This window comes from Trachypithecus francoisi, unplaced genomic scaffold (genome assembly GCF_009764315.1).
Source record: "Trachypithecus francoisi isolate TF-2019V2 unplaced genomic scaffold, Tfra_2.0 Lachesis_group8, whole genome shotgun sequence".
In the NCBI taxonomy this organism is placed as follows: Eukaryota; Metazoa; Chordata; class Mammalia; order Primates; family Cercopithecidae; genus Trachypithecus; species Trachypithecus francoisi.
This window is the reverse complement of record NW_022681473.1, coordinates 45,152,213-45,171,845: the sequence shown is the minus strand read 5'-3', so window position 1 is coordinate 45,171,845 and position 19,633 is coordinate 45,152,213. Positions and strand designations below refer to the sequence as shown.

General features: G+C 44.3%; 1 protein-coding gene across 9 annotated transcripts in view; it reads left to right on the top strand.

Annotated features, from left to right (window-relative positions):
* NAV2 (neuron navigator 2) overlaps window positions 1-19,633 on the top strand; it is a 416,403-nt gene that overhangs the window by 168,205 nt on the left and 228,565 nt on the right. For 7 of the 9 annotated variants that reach the window (XM_033208086.1, XM_033208095.1, XM_033208093.1 and 4 more), the window contains exons 5-7: window positions 1,233-1,491; window positions 5,652-5,720; window positions 14,412-14,572. In XM_033208086.1, the coding sequence (XP_033063977.1) occupies window positions 1,233-1,491; window positions 5,652-5,720; window positions 14,412-14,572 (489 nt within the window). The remainder of the gene's footprint in view (window positions 1-1,232; window positions 1,492-5,651; window positions 5,721-14,411; window positions 14,573-19,633) is intronic. The other 2 variants (XM_033208089.1, XM_033208091.1) reach the window with 1 other exon arrangement.

Genomic DNA, 19,633 nt, shown 5'->3' with positions numbered 1-19,633 from the left:
TCTTCAGAGCCTGGAGAATGGGATGCTCCAAGGGGAAGTAATTCAGCCTGACCTCATCAGCAAATCACATCAGGCCAAGGCACTGGCAGGGCACACTTCCTTTTCTGCATGGAATGGAGCTTGCTTCTGAAAGGACTCCATTCATACTTTCTGCCCCTCAACTAAGCCTTGGAGGAAATTCTTGTTCCTTCACTAGCAGCCTCTTTCCCAGCCCGGGGCTAACCTGTAAGTGTGCATTACCTACCCTTCTAACAAGGCCTTTGAAGCTTTCTTGCTTCACATCTGTCTTTCCTCCCTTGCCAGTTAAGAAAAACCCATTCTAGAGTGATAGGAAAGCAGAGAGTGCTGAGTATGTTTGCCCCCAAGGTTCCTTGTCCTCTGTCCCTCATGCTCAGTGGCCCCAGAACTTCACTCTTAGGGTCTGCTCAGACTCTGGCCATCTGCATCTAGTGTTAACTGCATAGAAAGGAGGGATCTCCCAAGGAGAAGCCCCTCGTGAGCCATGGCCTTTGCCTGTGAGTAAATATTTTATTCTTCTCTGCAACTCTTTATGCATGCCTTGAGGCAAATGCATTTTAACATTGAAAAATACTGTCCGGAATAAAAACAAACATTTATTCCCACTCTGTTCTAATTTCTTTTAATGTAGGGAATATTTTGTATGAGTCCATTATGGAAGCAAGTCCTTCTAGCCTGTCCTATACCCACCCCAAATTAGAGTTATTTGTTCAGCAGATGAGGGACACAGAGCCACGTATTTGAGAGTAGAATGACTGGGGAAAGCAGAGCACGCAGATCATGGAGTGGGACAGCAGCCACTTGGCACACTCATTGTGGCTTGAAGCTTAGAACATGGACTTGGCAGAAGCCAAGTGCACTATGAAGACCCATGAGCTTCCCCCAGTGCCAGAGTTCCTCCATCCCCTGCCTGTAGAACAAGCACAGTCTTGCTCGAAACGCTTGCTTTTTCAGTGGTGTCCTTACTGAGAATTTCCTCTTGGCACCTACCAGACATCTAGTTGCAACTTGCCTCCTGTATCCACTCTAATCCTAATGGCGAGAATAAGCTAATTTCTTTGTGGTATAGGCCGATTTTAATTGACTGTGATACCAATGAAGTGTTCAAAGCCTGTCATATCCTAAAGAAATCAAACTCACGTGCAGGCTGAAACAGCCCGTTGAACAGGAAGAAGAGCTCCCCATCTGACAAGAGTCTCTTTATTGTCTTGCAGAGATCAGGAATGGAAACCTCAAGGCCATTCTAGGCCTCTTCTTCAGCCTCTCCCGATACAAGCAGCAGCAGCAGCAGCCCCAGAAGCAGCACCTCTCCTCACCTCTGCCGCCCGCCGTGTCCCAGGTGGCTGGGGCCCCCTCCCAGTGCCAGGCTGGCACCCCTCAGCAGCAGGTGCCAGCCGCTCCCCAAGCCCTGTGCCAGCCTCACCAGCCAGCACCACATCAGCAGTCAAAAGCACAAGCTGAAATGCAGTCCAGGTGGGGGCTCCTTGCCAACTGATGGTTCTGTTTCTCAGGCATCTTCCTCCACACCAACCAATCTCTAGGCTATCCTGTATGGGTTTTTCATTTGTGTTTCTTCAATGCTGAGAGCTACTGGTGGTTAGTGAGAAATTAGCATGGCCTTGAAATGGATACCGTGAGGAGCCCTTCTTGTGTCTGGCGGAGATGTATACTTTTATAGGTCAGAATTGCCAGCAGCCAAAGCTAATTAGCTGCTCCTGCTATTACTCTGGTCTATTACACACATGCTTGTAGGCAGTAAACAGCCCCTAAAATAGACTTCAAACCCCTTTTGTGTGTCTGCCTACAAGCCGAATGTTCAGTGTTATACATGAGAGTAGTTTTACTTAGTGGAGGTAAAAGTTCTATTCCAGTGGATGCCTCTGCTTTGCCAGAAGACAAATATAGAGGGCACTGAAGAAAGGTGGCAAGGGAAGGGGGCAGCCATCCCTGAGCAGGGCAGCATCACCTAATGGGAGCAATTACCATTAAATGTGACTGTTGTGTTGAACTGCCATGGGGAGAGTCCCACAATGCAGGAGTGGTCTGCAGGGTTAGGGCCTGGATTTTGTTCCCAGGGGGACTGACGTTTGCCAGTCGTACTCACCAGGTACAAGCCAATTGTCACTGTAGTTACCATCTACTGTGCTACAATGGAAATAACATCACTTTGTAAAACTTTTGTCTTAATGGCAGAAAAAAATAGGAAGACTTTAGGCACTAGAGAGTTCTTGACTCGAGGTCAAGTTCTACAGAAAAGTTCATACTGTTTTCTTTTAAGCCACAAGACTTCAGCTATAAACCCTAAATGTCACTGATCAGATTGATTGCTTGATTTCATCCAGTGTGTGCTGAAGTGTAATGGCCTTTCCTTTTCATTCCCCCAAAGCACCAGCATTAATAATCATAAGGCTTCTCACATACCTTGATATACCTTTTATTACCCGTTGTAGTTAGGCAGAGCACAAAGCTGCTCCAACACAGCTGCTGCCTTATAGACAGTTACAGCCTTCTTTTTTCCCCATGAGAAGTGCTATTTCCCAATTGTGATGGTGTTAAAACCAGCAGTGATGGGTGTAATGTAAATCAGGCCCCGTAATTAATTATCTAATTATATCCAGTTTGCATTATGGAAATTTGTGGGGTGGGAGAGATGCCTGGACTAGCAATGAGGAACAGACAGCCTAGCAGCCAGTTGCCGAACCCTTTCCCTGGAGAACTGCCTGAGTGGGAGTCACTCCCAGTCAGAGCTTCCCTGATGGACATGGATGATTTAAATGATCAGGGCGTCATTTCCCAGACTGCATTCTGCCAAGTGCTTATTCCCTGGGATGTTAACTTGGGTCATATTGCAGGAGATGAGTTCTGTGGTGGGGGAAAATATTGGGAGATAATTTGGGTTAAATTGTTATATGGCTGTCATTGTAGGTCTACTCAGATCCTTGAACCTGCCAATATGCATTTGTTTATTTAATTGGTATTAAGCCTCCCATGTGCCAGACACTGTTCTAGGCACTTGGGAGTCAAGAATGAATGAGCTTGCCAAGGTGCCTGCTCTCCTATGCTCCTGGAGGAGGCAGGCAAACAAGCACATGAACAGGGAAGGAAGCTATCAGATAGTGGTGAGTATTATAATAAGACGATGGGATTCAGAGGGGCTGGGTTGCTAATTTAGGTTTGGTTGATAGAAAGGTCTCTCTCAGCACATGAATGGTAAGCTTGGTGTGTTGGAAGAGCATAAACAAGGTTATTACAGCTTAGTAGGGGAGGAGAGGGACCAGTGATAAGGTGGTTTGGAAGGAGAGAGGGCTGCTACCATTTATGTGGATGACGGTGTGACCTGTGGTCCCTGGAGCTGTGCATTGCTATGGTACTCCGGCCCTGTCATAGAATGCCAGTTAAACTGGATAGGGTTTGGACTCCATTCTAAGGGTGACAGGAAGCCATGGGAAAGTCTTAAAGTAGTAGAAAGACTTGATCTGATTGGCAGGTCAAGAAATCCACCTTTGCTCCTCTTTGGAGAATGAGATTGTGGAGGAGCAAGAATGGAAGGAAGGACCCCAGTTGAGAGGACTTTGCAATCCTATAGATAAGTTGGGTCAAGGTAATAGAAGCAGAAATGGAGATGAACAATTCTGAATCCTTAGGCAGTTGAGCCAAGAGGCATGCAAACAGATTAACTCTCTGGAGTGACGGAAAGAGAGGAATCACAGCTAAAGCCTAGATTCCTGGTTTGAACAGTTAAGTAAGTGGTGGTATTATTCTTTGAGATGAGGAAGCCGGGGAGAGCAGGTATGCATTATGAATGTTCAGACAGGCGGTGACACAGAAAGGAGCATTCTACAAACTTGGCCACAGCACCCTTCTTATTTTATAGAGCATCTCACTGCATAGGGTTCCAAGGAACACGCATTGAGAAATACTGGTTTATGCCACTGAGCTTTGCTAGCCTGAGGCATCCATTTCCATGGTAGGCATTTGTTTTCTTAAAATAACCAGATATTCCAGTCAGAGCACCCATCTCCCAGTACGCCAAGACATCCTACTACTAACGAGTGCTTTACCTAAAGAAGAGTCAAACTTACTTGAGTCAGGTTTTTACATTCATTTATTCCAGCTACAAAGTGTCCTGCCATCATGGCCCACCACCTACAGTGGTGACATGGACTGGGCTTTGGAGTTGCTGTATGTTCTCACCCCTTCATCTTGCCCAGGTTGGGTTAATTCTGCAGAAGGCTGGTTTTATTCACTATATCCTGATACTTTCTAATTTTATTTCCAAAGGATAATCTTGTTCTCAAGGTCTAGGGATATGCTGTCCCATGCTAACACTCTGGCTATAAATTTAAGAATGATAAAATTACATCAGTGTCTTGGTCTCCAAATTCTATATTTGATAACCAAAATTCCAAGGGTAGTGGTTTGGACCCTTGATTATGAATGTCAAATGTTGATGCCAACCCCACACATGCCAGGTTTGTTTTGTTTTTTCCGTTAGAACTCTGCCTAAAAACTATTTTGAAGCTACCTAGTTTCAGCACCCCTGGGAGGTAGCAAATACTAAAGCTTGGACAACTTTCCATGAAGTTTGCTAGTAAAGGAGCTATGGAAGTTGGCTAAGAAAATCTGAGAATTTCTTTGCTCCACTGGCGTGAAGGAATCAGAGCAAATCCTCCATGACAGCCTCATAGAGGTTCACTTTGCCTCCTCACCTTAGCTCATCTCACAACATGGTGGCCAAGAACTTAATCCACATTTCACCCTGTGAAATTTCCCCCGGTCTAGAGTCCAGGAGAGGAGCATAGTCTCCAGGAATTGCTTTTTTTCTCCATCTGTGTCTACACAGATAATCAGTATTCAGTTGTTAAGGAATAACCCAGAAAATGACTTTATATTTTTCTCTATTCTCCTCTCTTCACTGCCTAAGACTAGTAAAACCAATAAATTATTTCTTACCTCAGATCCTTGTATGAACGTGGTACAGGATGTATGGATGCAAGAAAGATAAATATTTCTTTCATAAAGCAGTAAATAAGTTTAACTTTTTCTTTGATAAAGCCTAACTAAAATTCTTCATGTGTACCAATTTGTAGTACAGGAAAAACAGAATTTAGTGAGTTTAACAAGCATTAAACGGTCATTTCTATAGCATTAAAAGCAAAAATTTCCAAGATCAGCAACATCTGGGTATAGATTTGCAAACATCTATGCCCTTGTTTTGGGTCACCTTTATGGGATACTGAGGACATTCATCTGAAAAGCACCCCAGTAGAACAAGCATGTGAAATAGAAACATCTCAATACTTTAGAAAGGCATAAAGTTGGTTTACTTGTCAAGGACCCCATAGTTTGAGAATAAGGCCTTAAGAAAGACATTTGATGTTTAAAGAAACACACACATGGATGCATACACACAATCATTCTTAGATAATCTTAACAGCAGTTTCTTCACATTGGAAATCTATCAAATCAGTAAAATGAGACCTAGAAATAAAGCTGCGTGTCATAGAAAACAGTGAGCAGGGGGAAAGAAACAGCAACATCCCCACTGTCAGAAGATTCTTTGGATTTGTGTGTCTAACGTATCTTCTCTCTCCTCACTCAACTCTTCTACTTTTTTCTTTCCTATCATGCAGTGCATCATCCAAGGACTCATCTCAAAGCAAAATCATCCGCTTCACTCTGGGTCAGAAAAAGATCTCTAGGTTAGACTTTCTCTGTGTCCTGCAAAGCATGGTTTAATCCCAACCCACTGTTCCATTGTTCCCTCTGCTCTGGCTGAGTTTCCCTTTGGTCCTCTCCCCGTTTCATGTTTGCAGTTCGAGAAAACTAAACGTGCTTTGGCTAATGGTCCCATGGTGCAGAGCTTTGAAAGTGGCCATGGGATTGTTGCAGGTGTGTGAGGGGGGAGTGACAGAGTGCAAGTGAGATTGAGGTGTACATGACGTTTCACATTTTCTTGACTTTTGGCTTTGACTGCTTTGTCATCAGAATCTATTCTGATTTAGGTAAAGGTGAGTTTCTACACAGTTTTTATAGTGGTTTTATGATGAGTTTGCTCCCTGCTTCGTCCTGGCCCTAATCCCACCTCACCTGCATCTCATTTATGTGTGTTGTGCTTTGTGTTGTTGTTAAAATGACTAATGTGGGTTTGGTTTTCTCTTGAGTTATAAAGACCTGAGCATGAATCCATATTGGGCAGAGGAGACAAAACACCAAGGCAGCTATGTCTCATTTTTGTTTCTGGATGCTCTTAGGTGCCATGGAGACCGCCTCAGTTCCCTGAAAATAAAAAATATCCTTGCTCACGAGCTAGTTCTCTTAATTCAGACTTTAACCTGTCTGCTGCCTCCTAGAAGGACCCATTCTATGGTATGGAAAAAGCCAGTTACATCACGTTGCATCATTGCTTCTACTGTTATTTTAAAGGTACCAACAGCTAACATTTATTGAATGCACTAATTCAAATGCATCATCTTATATCATCCTCATGCCAGGCTTCATGAGGTAGGTCATATTATTATCCCCGTTTCACAGATGAGGAAACTAAAATTTAGAAAGTTAGGTCATCGTGCCCAAGGCCACACACATAAAAAATGGACGAACCAGGATTTGAACACAAGTGGCCTAACTCAGAACCCTCACTATAACCACAGTGCTACACTCTCTTCCCCTGCCTCTCCCACCCCCGCTTCAATTCTGGTATCTCTGTGGTTGTTGAGGCTGCTTTTTAAAATCTTGTGTTTCAACCACTTCTCTTGGCTTTTTCTCTCACACTGTACTTGTGGCATCCTAGCAGAAATTGCTGCTGGGGTAGAATCTCCTCCTTATTATGACTGGTATTTATGTATTTATTATATATTTTTTTGAGATGGAGTCTCGCTCTGTCACTCAGGCTGGAGTGCAGTGGTGCAATTTTGGCTCACTGCAAGCTCCACCTCCCGGGTTCACGCCATTCTTCTGCCTCAGCCTCCGGAGTAGCTGGGACTACAGGCGCCCGACACCACACCCGGCTAATTTTTTGTATTTTTAGTAGAGACTGGGTTTCACTGTGTTAGCCAGGATGGTCTTGATTTCCTGACCTCATGATCTACCCACCTCGGCCTCCCAAAGTGCTGGGATTACAGGCGTGAACCACCACACCCGGCTGACTGGTATTTTTCATTGAATTCTTATTTAAGGGGAAAGGGAAATCCATACTCATATCTGTCTTAATTTCTCACAAATACATACTGAATAACTGCTCACTTGCTGCCCCAGTGTATTAGCCTCTAGGTGCCTTTCCTTAGCCAGAGTTGCTTTTTTTTTTTTTTTTTTGAGACAGAGTCTGGCTCTGCCGCCCAGGCTGGAGTGCAGTGGCCGGATCTCAGCTCACTGCAAGCTCCGCCTCCCAGGTTCACGCCATTCTCCTGCCTCAGCCTCCCGAGTAACTGGGACTACAGGCGCCCGCCACCTCGCCCGGCTAATTTTTTGTATTTTTTAGTCGAGACGGGGTTTCACCGTGTTAGCCAGGATGGTCTCGATCTCCTGACCTCGTGATCCGCCCGTCTCGGCCTCCAAAGTGCTGGGATTACAGGCTTGAGCCACCGCGCCCGGCCTTTTTTTTTTTTTTTTTTAAGACAGGGTCTCACTCACTCTGTTGCCCAGGCTGGAGTGCAGTGGCGCTATCATGGCTCGCGGCAGCCTTGACTTCCTGGGCTCCAGCAATCCTCCCACATAGCTAGGACTATAGGCACATGCCTCCACACCTAGCTACTTTTTTTTTTTTTTGTATAGGTGGGAGGTGGGGTCTCAGTGTTGCCCAGGCTGGTCTCCAACTAACGGGCTCAAGAAATCCTCCCTCCCGCCTTGGCCTCCCAGGGCGCTGGGATTACAGGTGTGAGCTGCTGAGCTGCCGAGCCTAGAGTTTGGTTTTCTAAAGTGCTTACACTTGGGGACAACCAGGTCAGGCTCTGCCTGGCTGGCAAGGGAGAAACCGCATGGCACTGCGCTTCTCCATAGAGCAAGTCAGCGTGTTACCTAGACTCAGTGGAGGAGGACAGTAGGGAACCTAAGTTTGTCACCGCTTCTGGTAGCCATGCAGAAAGTGGCTGCTTTCCCTGACAACACCAGGCCCAAGTCAGAGCGGACACCCACTGCTCTGGCAAACTGGTCCTTTCCCAGTTAATTTGAATGTCACACAGATGCACGTACATAGGAAAGGAAAGGGGAGGGATGAGCTGGGAGGAAACCTGAAATTTAGTGCCTGTTCCCACGATGTGCTCAGTCCTGCAAGATAAAGAAAACAGGAGCTAGCTGGGGAAATATCTAAATGGAAGCACATGGCCATCCCGTGAATGATTTGTTATCAGTCCCAGATGATGGAAGGAGGCAGTGGAAAGAGAGGAAGCACTGGAAGATGAGGGCGTGTCAACCCCGTCCTGAGGCTGGGCTGGGCACAGTGCTTCTGGGTTTACCCTAAGCCAAGATCTGGCTTTCCCTTAGTGTCATATCCCCCACTTAGAGTTTCTTTGAGATACGTTTTCGTCTCTGCTGAGGCCAACGAAGGGATGCTTCTTTGTTTCAAATGAAGCCTTCGAAGGCTCTTCCTTGCCTTCTCTATACTCCCCTTTCCCCACCCCCAGCCTTAAGCAGGATCCTGTGAAGAATTTTAGCTGATCAAGCACCACGAAGCACAGCAGTAAAGTTTGGTTGCCAAAAGAAGCAGTCCTACTCCTTCTGGCAGAGTAGGCCACCTCCCCTGATGCTCTGGAAATAGGTCTTTTGTTGGAGACCAAGCATTGATGGAACACCTGCCAGAGCCCAACACTTTGATGGGCACCAGTGGTATTGAGAAGAATGGGAAGCCTCACCTGTGAATCTGGATGTGGGGAAGGGGCATATGGAGGGAATCGATATGAAGGTGAAAGCTCTCCATGGACTTCTGCCTTTGACCACTCTTTTTGCCCTCCCCCCCCCCAACCCCGGCCTCCCTGGTGAGACCAGGGAGGCTTATTTTACCTGCAGGAGGCAGAGAAACATAGTGGCTATGAGGTGCAGGTAAACCTAAGTGAAGGCCCATCCTTACCACTTGCTGATGGTGTTACCTGGGCAAATGATTTGATCTCTATGAGCCTGGGTTTCCTTATTGGCCAAATGGCGTAGTCTTGCCTTGCTCACAGCGTTATGAGGCTTAAATAAAGTCATTTTATTAATAATTATAAATTAATTAATAAAGTCATTCCTTATTCCTGACATATAATCAGTTCAAGTTTGGCAGTGTTGGGTTCATCTGGGCCAGGGAAGGCAACCAGAATGCCTCTAGAAAGTCCCGCAGAATTGATCTGTATGCAACTGTCTTGTGGAAAAGAGGCAGTGGGGTTAGCAGTTTGATCCTGGCTGCCCAGCTGCTGGATTGAAAAGCAGATGCCATGGAAATGAGAGAGATTTAGTATTTAATCATCTCGCCTGGCAAAAAGCATCTCTGATTATGACCGCGCCCCCCCCCCCCCCACCACCCAAACCCCGGCATGTGCACACAAGCTGCCATCCTTCCTGGGAGGGGCCATCCTCTGCCTCCAGCCTTTGAAGTGGTTTTGAGGGGAAGAACTACTTTTTTTGCCATCAGCACGTACATCACGTGGAGCAGAGGAGCCGGGATGCACTCATAGGTTATGTGCTGGGAATAACAGTTTTACTGTCCTGCTTAATTGGCTCTGCACACATTGGAGAAATTGACCACGGCTCTAACAACAGCACGATTGTTCCCCCACCTCTTACACCACTTCTCTTAAGCTTAATATTTTAAAAACCCAACATGTATATGTTTCAAAGAACCCATCTGTGTTCTCTATTATTTGTAACTGTTTGGACATACAGTGATTATGAGAGGTCAAGTTCCTCTTGAGAAGGAGCTATTGGGACTTTCTTGTGCTGTAGGGGACACAAAATTAACCTGCCACGCTCCCCTCTTGCCACACTGCCTCAGTAAGGCAGGCCCAGCAGGCAGCATCTGTTGTGATACCTGCAGCTGTTCCACAGGAGCCAAGACCTAGCTCTTCAGCAAATAGGTATTCTAATGCTCCAGATGGCAGATGCTTCCAGACTGGAGGTTGATAGACATTCCCATGATACACAAGGATGTTAACAATAATGAATTTCAAAATGTTAGCCAGAGGCCTCAGGTCTGCGCCACTGGTAAACAAGAAGATATTCTGCTTTTCAACTCTACCTATGCTCTTAGCCTTCTTAATTAACACCATACCCCTGGAGGGCAGGACAAAGTCCAAGCTCCATAGTGTAGCATACAAGGTCTTCCCTGCCCTGCCCTGCTTGCTTCTCTAGCCTCATTTCCTCCCACTCTGTCCCCCGAGTCCCAGCATACACCAGTGCTTTCTTTCCCCTGTACTTTCTACAGGCTTTCCCTTGAAGTGGCATGCTCTGCCCCCTGCTTTCCCATCCTCTACTCACATTCCCATTCAGCATGCTGGACTTGCTCTGGGGTCTTCTATGCACCACCTTTCCTGATCATCTCACCAACCTCCAAGATTTTCATTTCCTTCTCTGAATACCTTCTGAACTTCACGTATTTTATCAATACATGTGTAATCTAGATGTCAGCTGGGGTCAACAAGCCCCTTGAGATCTGGGTAAGATTGAGCATTCTAGCTCTGCCTCTTTGAGTTTGTAGAAAGTCCAGTGGCCTCCCCGGTTTGCTTGGGTGTCTCAGGTTCTCGTGGTCACCTTTGGCTTTGAAATCCTGCCCTTGAACTCCAGTACTTATAAGTTCAGTCTGAATTAGTTCAGTTTGTGGATGGACTCATCATCCCAAGAGATGTTTTGGTTCCCTCCTGGGTGAGTCCAGGCTTAGCTTTTTTTCTTTCTTCCCACCTGCCACACAGTCATTATGGCCTTTGTTTGTGAACCAAATATTGTTGAAAATGTCAGACCGAGGGGGCTTACTTTGGAGCAAGCAACGATCTGAGCCCATTTACAACAGAACCTAAGTGTTAAACTACAGAGTTAACATAGATTCTCTCTGAATGGTGGGAAAAAGTACATGATCTCCATCCAGTTTTCTGATTTGATGAAGTTCAGGGAGCCGTCCTGTCTAAGGTGTGGAGGCGATAGTGGTCAGGGGTGGACAGGAGCTGGCTTGAGCTTTGTGGTGGCTTTTGATGGCTATATGCAAGCCATTCTCCCTTTGCCATGTCAGCTGTCCTCACAGTCCTCAAGAACTCCTTCTCCATGTTCCAGAAGGCTTGGCACAATGCTGCAGCCATTTGAACGATGTGCTGCTCCCATCAAAAGAGCAGCTAGCCACTGACTCAGTGAAAAGAATCTCACCATGACAACTCAAGGGAAACCCAGAACTGTCTTAGTCCAGAACCAGGGATGTTTCATTCCAGAGAGTGGAGCCCACAGATACCCCAAGTGTAAGATCTCAGTCAGCCACAGATATTTGGATTGAGTAGTTTCTCTTCTGGAATGTTCCTAGGGAGATGATGAGCCCTGCTTGCCAAAGCCTATCTTGCCTCTTTGAAAATGTTCATCTCAGACTCTTGTATATTGATTTTTGTCCAGTTCTCTCTGATACTTTAACCTAGACTCATCTGTTTTCTTCTTGATTTATCCAATTATTTCTGGTGCCATAGCATGTTTCTTTTATGCCAATGTCCAATCCCTTCATGAACCTATGTTTGGTGGAGAAGACGAGAAAGGAAACTACCATACGGTGGCCAGATATTAAGCCATTTCAGATTTACAGCTGTACCCAATGGTATAATTGTTAACTATTGGGTATAACTGTAAATCATTATTCATCATTATTCTAAAGTTACAGGTAAGGAATATGAATCTCAGAGAAGTTATGAGACTGCTCCAGGGTCTTGTGTATGGAAAAAACCTGTGTTCTATCCATTACACCATGCTGTCTCACAGAGGACCAGACTGTCTACCTGATTCAAGGTTGTATCTTTCCCATCCTATGCTTTGATTGTTTCCCTCTATCCTGTCCTAAAAATCTGCTGTGGTTCAGCCTAGGGTCAGCACAGTGGGGGCTCTCCAGCAACTCTGAAAGGAATGCATCTTTCCCCTCTTCATTGCTTTTTGCTTCCCTGCCCTTTGCAAATTCCACACTTTGGTAGAATACTGTGACCTGCATTCTCCTACACCACTTAATACCATTGCTGTGACATCATCTTGGAACAAGTCCATAATCCTTTTCTAGGCCTATCTGTGGGCATAATGATTCCCGAAGACTATGTCTGGTTTAAAAAGTCCAGCCCAAGGGAGGTCCAGATCTTCACCTGCAGAAGCTCTTCTATTGCATGTGAGTAATCAGATAGCACTGACTTGAAGGATTTGTAGAACATTGTTTGCATTGGAGGCAGAACCAAGAGGTACTAAGATCCCACTGCTGGACCTCCTTTGCCAGATGTGCTAGCCACATCTGGTCCCCAAACACAGGCACTGGCACTGCTGGTATTTTGTACTCCATTCTGTGCCTGTCTTTGTGGAGTGAATGTCCTCTCCAAACAAGATGGGGTAAATTAAGTAAGAGACAAATCCTTGCAGTGCAGTGGGAAGTAATTCTCACTGCAACATGTTGCGGGGAAGAGGTAACCCCCTTCCTTCTCTCCCAGCTCCCAGTCAGGGAATTGGGCCAGCTTCTTTTTAACTATATAAATTTTACAGTCCCCTCACACCAGCTCATGTTCTCTGTTTACTCTACAACCATCTTTCTTGCCCAGCCAACAAGAAAAAGTTTAAAGTGATTGCCTGCTTATATCTAAAATGCTTCCAGACTGTAGACTTCTTTGGTGCTTACAGATTTGCATGGAAAGAGAAGGCTGAAAGTTTATGACTTGAAAATTCAGACTTATCACTAGATCTAATGGTAGTCAGTTGAGGTTCCAGTGGCTTTTAAACACAGCTAAGTGGATTTCAGCTGAAAGATATAACTAAACATTTCATCATTTATTCATCTTTCAACTTTAATTACTGGAAACAGCCTGCTTAGTAATTCCCTGGACCAAAATTCTGATTTGAGGAGTCTTACCATTAACTCTTTGGTGAATGGGCCATAATATCTTTAGACACATTATGGATGGTGACTTTATTTCCCAAACCACCCAAAATGAGGTGTTTTATTTAAAGGGAGAATGTTGTGTGTTTGTCTTTAGGCTAACAAATTCCTACCAGTTTTACAGGAAAAATGTATGATGTTTTCCATCTACTGTGCAGATAAGTTGTACTTCAGCCTCAAAATAATGCCTGTGGAGACAGTTCATCAGGTGTTGAAGGGAAATGTATTTGTGGGCAAGTGTTTCCAACCAACCTTAAGTTTTCATTGCAAATATGTTGGGTTCTGAGTAGTAGTAATTCACCTTCTCACCATTATAAATTGTCCTTTTCTTGCCGGGCGCGGTGGCTCAAGCCTGTAATCCCAGCACTTTGGGAGGCCGAGACGGGCGGATCACGAGGTCAGGAGATCGAGACCATCCTGGCTAACATGGTGAAACCCCGTCTCTACTAAAAAATACAAAAAACTAGCCGGGCAAGGTGGCGGGCGCCTGTAGTCCCAGCTACCTGGAAGGCTGAGGCAGGAGAATGGCGTAAACCCGGGAGGTGGAGCTTGCAGTGAGCTGAGATCCGGCCACTGCACTCCAGCCTGGGCGACAGAGCCAGACTCCGTCTCAAAAAAAAAAAAAAAAAAAAAAAAATTGTCCTTTTCTTGATACTTACAACCCCAGATTATGGCAAACAGTTTTATACCTATCAGAAGAGATGCACACCAAGGTTATCAGTTTAGAATCCTCTGAGGCCTTTATGTTCCATGTTTGATAGAATTAGAAATGACTGACTTGACTCTATTAAAAAGTAAAAATACTTATCTCGGGGGGGAAAAAAGTGAACTTTTTGTTTATTTGTTTGGTTGGTTGGTTTTTTGTTTTGTTTTGAGTCAGGGTCTCACTCTGTCACCCAGGCTGGAGTGCAGTGGCACAATCTTAGCTCACTGCAAACTCCGCCTCCCAGGTTCAAGCAATTCTCCTGCCTCAGCTTCCCAAGTAGCTGGGATTACAGGTGCCCACCACCATGCCTGGATAATTTTTGCATTTTTAGCAGAGATGGGGTTTTGCCATGTTGAACTTTGTATTTTTAATCCACAAACATATTTCTTCATCAAAAGTTTTCTCTCTGCTCAAAGGAAAACTTCACATTTTGCCATTGGACTTTGCTGGGATCATTACTTGCCTACATGTTTGTAATGGTTCCACCAAATTCTGTGACTGGTAAACCTCCACACAATGTCTTGGATAGTTTATTTTACCTCTTGCATGGTTGCAGTTCCTTCTTCCCACACACTGTTACCCTCCTGAGACTGAATGCATAATCCTGTTGCTTTTGCATTTTAGACTTCCAGGTCCTACCACGAGGGTATCCGCTGCAGGCAGCGAGGCCAAAACACGTGGAGGGTCAACTACTGCTAACAACCGACGCAGCCAGAGCTTTAACAACTATGATAAATCCAAACCAGTCACCTCCCCGCCCCCACCGCCAAGCAGCCACGAGAAAGGTGAGTCACCTTCTTGAGGAGCCTTTTTGGCATTTTCCTTCAGAGTACGTCTACCTAGTTCCTTTGGGTAAATTAGGTTGTGTCCTGCGGGGGGGTTGCATTTGTGGTGAGAATGGGTTCCAAGGACATATTTGGCAGGCAGGAACTTTATTAGCCAGAGGTATTAATAAAGTGGGGGAAATATTATTATAGTCACTAGCAAAAATAATTTGCTATCTTTGTTTGAGTGGGGCCCCATAAACACTTGGCTATGGATAGAAGCGATATAGCATTTGGAATTTGAAAATACATTTTCATGGAATATGTTTTATATATTAAGTAGCTTCTTGGAGCATGCATTTTGTGAACTATGATAAGCTTTTTTATCTATCAGAAATAATGTGAGGGGAGTTAGGAACAAGAGGTTTTTCACCCTTTGAAAAACTCAGGAATGTGAATTGGCTCATTGAAGATCTTGGCTACATATAAGGAGTGGACAGCATCGCTCTAGGAGTTGTGATTATGTAACTTTTGCCATAAAAGGATATGGATTTTTTTTAACTATACACAGTACTGAGTTTTTAGGATGGAGAAAAATAGTGAATAGTCCCGTGGGGGTCCTGCCCAGAAGGTAGTAAAACAAACCTTTGCTTATTTCAGCCTCTATCTCTTGAGACATTGGAGAAACTGAGGTAGTTTCAAAGATTATTCAAAAAGAGGTAGAGCCTTCCTTCATTCCTTCTAGGCAAAGTAGTCTAGACTAGACATCTTTAGGAAATATGTCCAGGTCTCCTGGAAGCATTTCCTACCTGGTGGTGTAGAAGATTCTTAGGGCTGTCTGGATGGTGTTTCTCGATTTCCCTGAGGTCCAGGAAAGCTGCCCTTCACTCCCTAAAGTGCCCCAGGAGCATGGGCAGCCCTCCTACTGTGAATGAGCTGGGAATTGCCACCATTTTCTCCTCTAACTCAAGGTCACTTGATTCAGTGGAACTGAGTTCCCCCAAGTGTTTGCTAATCACTATATCTTTTCCTCCCCATATATGAAGGAAATGTGAAGAGGGCTGACAGATGTGTATGGAAAAAGGTTTCCCAGCCAAGGCACTGGGAACTCTGCAAATGGCACTAACGCTATCACCAGGATGTCTTAACCCATCAAAACTTTGTCATCCAGCCCTTAGTTTCTGTCTCAAGCAACCATTTTTACTCTTCTTCTCTCTCTCCTTTCCCCCTTCCTTCCCCTCTTATCTCCCACTTTCCTTTTCTTCACCATACCCGTGTGTTTTTTAAGTGTGCTTAGATTACAAAAATAATATATGCTTGTAAAATGGTACAGGTATCAGATAAAAGTTCTCCTGTCTATTTTCCTTAGAGTACAAATATATACCATTCTCTATATATCCATCTAGAACTTTCACAATGCATTTTATATATGTATATATTTATGTACGTATGTATATGTATATAATAGAAAGGTTTGTGTTTTTACATTGATGTGTAAAAGCTACTTTATGAGTACCTACCATGTGTCTTATTTTATCCCTATTTTACAAAAGATGAAACTAAAGCAAAGAAAGGTTAAGTACTTGCTGAAGTCATATCAGAGATAGTGAGAGATGGAGTTGGATTTGAACCCAGGCACTTCGGTTTCAGAACCATGATTAATACCGTGCTTTCCCTGGAATTGGGAAGCAAATGCTTGAAGCTTTGCCTGTTGAGGGCTGGTTGGCCGGCACATGAGGAGAAAGTTGAGAGGGTGTTAGGAAAAGCCTGTGCTGGGCCTCTCCTCATGGGCCGATCTGCCCTTGCCCCATGCTCATTTGGGAAGAAGCTATCATAAAAGAGTCTGAAAGATGGATGTGAGACCCAAGTTCAAAAAATTGAGAAAATAAAGGTAAAAGTTCCTAGTGGATGGAACAGGTGTAGAAGGATACTGTGTTCTACAGCCGCCTACGCGTGTGCCCACCAATGCTAGGACAGCGACTGACCTGCCACTGCCCTGGGCAAAGGGCTCCCACATCTGCTCTGAGCAGCCTGAGAACGAGGCCCTTAAAGGACCATGGTGCAAATTCTAGTAGAGGCAGTGCCCCAGGGAAAGACTTTAGTGTCAGAAGAAAGAAAGGGAAGTCATACTTATTTATTTATTTAGAGATGGAGTTTTGCTCTTGTTACCCAGGCTGGAGTGCAGTGGTGTGATCTCAGCTCACCACAACCTCCGCCTCCCGGGTTCAAGCGATTCACCTGCCTCAGCCTCCCTAGTAGCTGGGATTACAGGCATGTGCTACCACGCCTGGCTAATTTTGTCTTTTTAGTAGAGATGGGGTTTCACCATGTTGGTCAGGCTGGTCTCGAACTCCCGACCTCAGGTGATCCGCCCGTCTCTGCCTCCCAATGTGTTGGGATTACAGGCATGAGCCACTGTGCTCGGCCATCATGCTTATTTATTAAGTGCATATTATATGCCGGGAACTTTGATTTTCTTTTTCTTTTTTTTTTTTTTTTTTTGAGATGGAGTCTCACTCTGTCAGTCAGGCTGGGGTGCAATGGTACAGTGTTAGCTCAGCCTCCCAAGTGGCTGGGATTACAAGTGTGCAACACCACGCCCTGCTAATATTTGTATTTTTAGTAGAGATAGGGTTTCACCATGTTGGCCAGGCTGGTCTCTAACTCCTGACCTCAAGTGATCTGCCCGCCTTGGCCTGCCAAAGTGCTGAGATTGCAGGTGTGAGCCACTGTGCCTGGCCTGATTTTCAGTATGGTACCTGATCTTTACAAATGTTCTGTGAAGTAAATACTGTTAATTCAATTTTACAGGCAGAGAGAATGAGGTTAATAGAGATTAAGTAACTTGCCCTCACTGGTAACTAAGCACTGGAATTGTATCCAGGTTCCACTCCGGGATTCAAACTCTGGCTTCGTCCTATCCTTGGGGAGGTCTGTGATGAGGATAAAGTGGGGTGGTACATGTGAGAGTGTTATGTGAGCTGTGACACTGGAAAACTCCTGTGAGGATTCACAATGATAAAACAACTGATGGTGGTCCCACTCTGTAGCAGGGTGCATTTATTCTCTCCCTACCCTGGGCTGTCCCATGTTTTTTTTTAGACTAACTTTTTCAACCATCCTGAGGTAAAAAGGCAGTAGAAGTTTACTTTCAGAAACTGCTGCATTTCCTTCACCTTTTTCCTTGGTGTCTGTGTTCTCCCTTGAACCTGACCTGTTGATTGCAGCTCCTGAGGTAGCCAGCCCACATGCAGAGTGAAATAACTACCTGAATAAGACATAGCAGGTACCTGGATGAGGTTACCTCTTGTCCTTCACCTTAAGAAGTTCCGCCTCGGGGAGGGATACTCTTGTGAACAGATGAACCACAGTTTATTGTGGTGGGTGCTGTAGCTGAGGTGTGGACTGTTTTCAGGTGAGATAAAATCCGTGCTGTAATCCCATCACCCCTGCTCCTTCATCCTTCCTGTAAGTGAGTCAGACCCTGACTGGCTCGGGTTCTGGCATTGCACTCTCAGGTGAGCCGATTCATAGACTACTTTTTCAGAAAGTAGTGGCAAAATACCTATAACATAAAATTAACCCTCTTAACCATTTTAATCAATAATGTTAAGTATATTCACATTATGATACAGCCGATGCCTGGAACCTTTTCATCTTGCAAAATTGAAACTCAGTACCCGTTAAACAGTAACTCTCCATCACCACCTCCCACCAGCAGCCCCTGGCAACTACTTTCTGTTTCTATGAGTGAGAACTCTAGATATCTCACGCAAATGAAATCACACAGCATTTGTCTTTTTGTGTACGGGACAGAGCTTTTGAAGAATTAAATAATTACTTATAAAGCACTTTAGAATACTGCTTGGAAAATAATAAACACTGAGAAAATTTTATCTTCAAAATATGATAGTATATGCATAAAAATATGGAATAATATAAATAATGGGCATATTTCACTTAGCATAATGTCCCCAAGGGTCATCCATGTTATAGCCTGCAATTCATAGACTTTAATGTGTGACCCCATTGACCTAAGAATTTCACTCTGAGGAATTGTTCTAATGACATCAGTAACTTCAATTAGAAATTCATTATTCTGTCAATAAGTGACAAAAATATTTCAACATTTAGTCCCAATTTTTAAAAAATATTAGAGGAATTAAAAATTGTAATAGGCAACTTTTCAAAACCCGTAGAGCACTTTATACTTTGTAGGGAAATCCTAAAGGATTTATCTTAAAATCATGCCCCCTCCTGCCATCATCACTGAATTTAGTTCTGGTTACACAGAACAACCCTCTGAGATGTGAAGCTGAAGAAAAGAGATAATATATAATACTTCTTAGCTAGAAAAGGCCTAGAGACTCACATGAAATTCATTCACTTGTTCCATAAGGTGGTGGCCAAGTACACAGTTGATGTGTAAAAAACAAAAATATTCCTGGACAGCAACATAACCTACTAGTTTTCCCAAAGACTGATCTCAGATTTTGCCTGTGAGGTTTGAAGGAAAGTCTGCAGAGCTTTTAGGAAAAGTTGTTTGTTGCATCATCATTGCCATCATGGTTAGATTTGCCTTTGATTTCCTCTTCTCTCTCTTGCAAGCAGCAATGAGCCACATCTGTGCCTGACCTGTGGTACACATGAGCAGATTTGCCAGTGAAAAGTCAGTGTCCAGAGATGGTCAGGATGCAGGAAGACTACTCACTTCTGTTGACTCCAAGTGGCCCTAGGGCTCCAGACCAGAATCACAGATTTTCAGGGACAAAGAAATAGCTAGCTGTCTTTTAAAATATTTGTGATATTATCTGTTTTCTCCTCCTTTCCTCTCACATCCTTTGAATGAATTAACACTGCCTGGGATCTAGTACATTTCTAAAGTGTTTGGTCCATCTTATGAATTTGAAACATTTGGTATTCCTAGATTGACTTATGTGCATATAGAAGATACTCTCTTCTGAATAATATGGTTTTCTTCATTTTACAGAAAGCACATCTTTATTTTCATTACAAAAATAATGGGAAAATATTCAAACAACATAGAAATGTCTTAAAAGACAACCCTACATAGCCCCACCT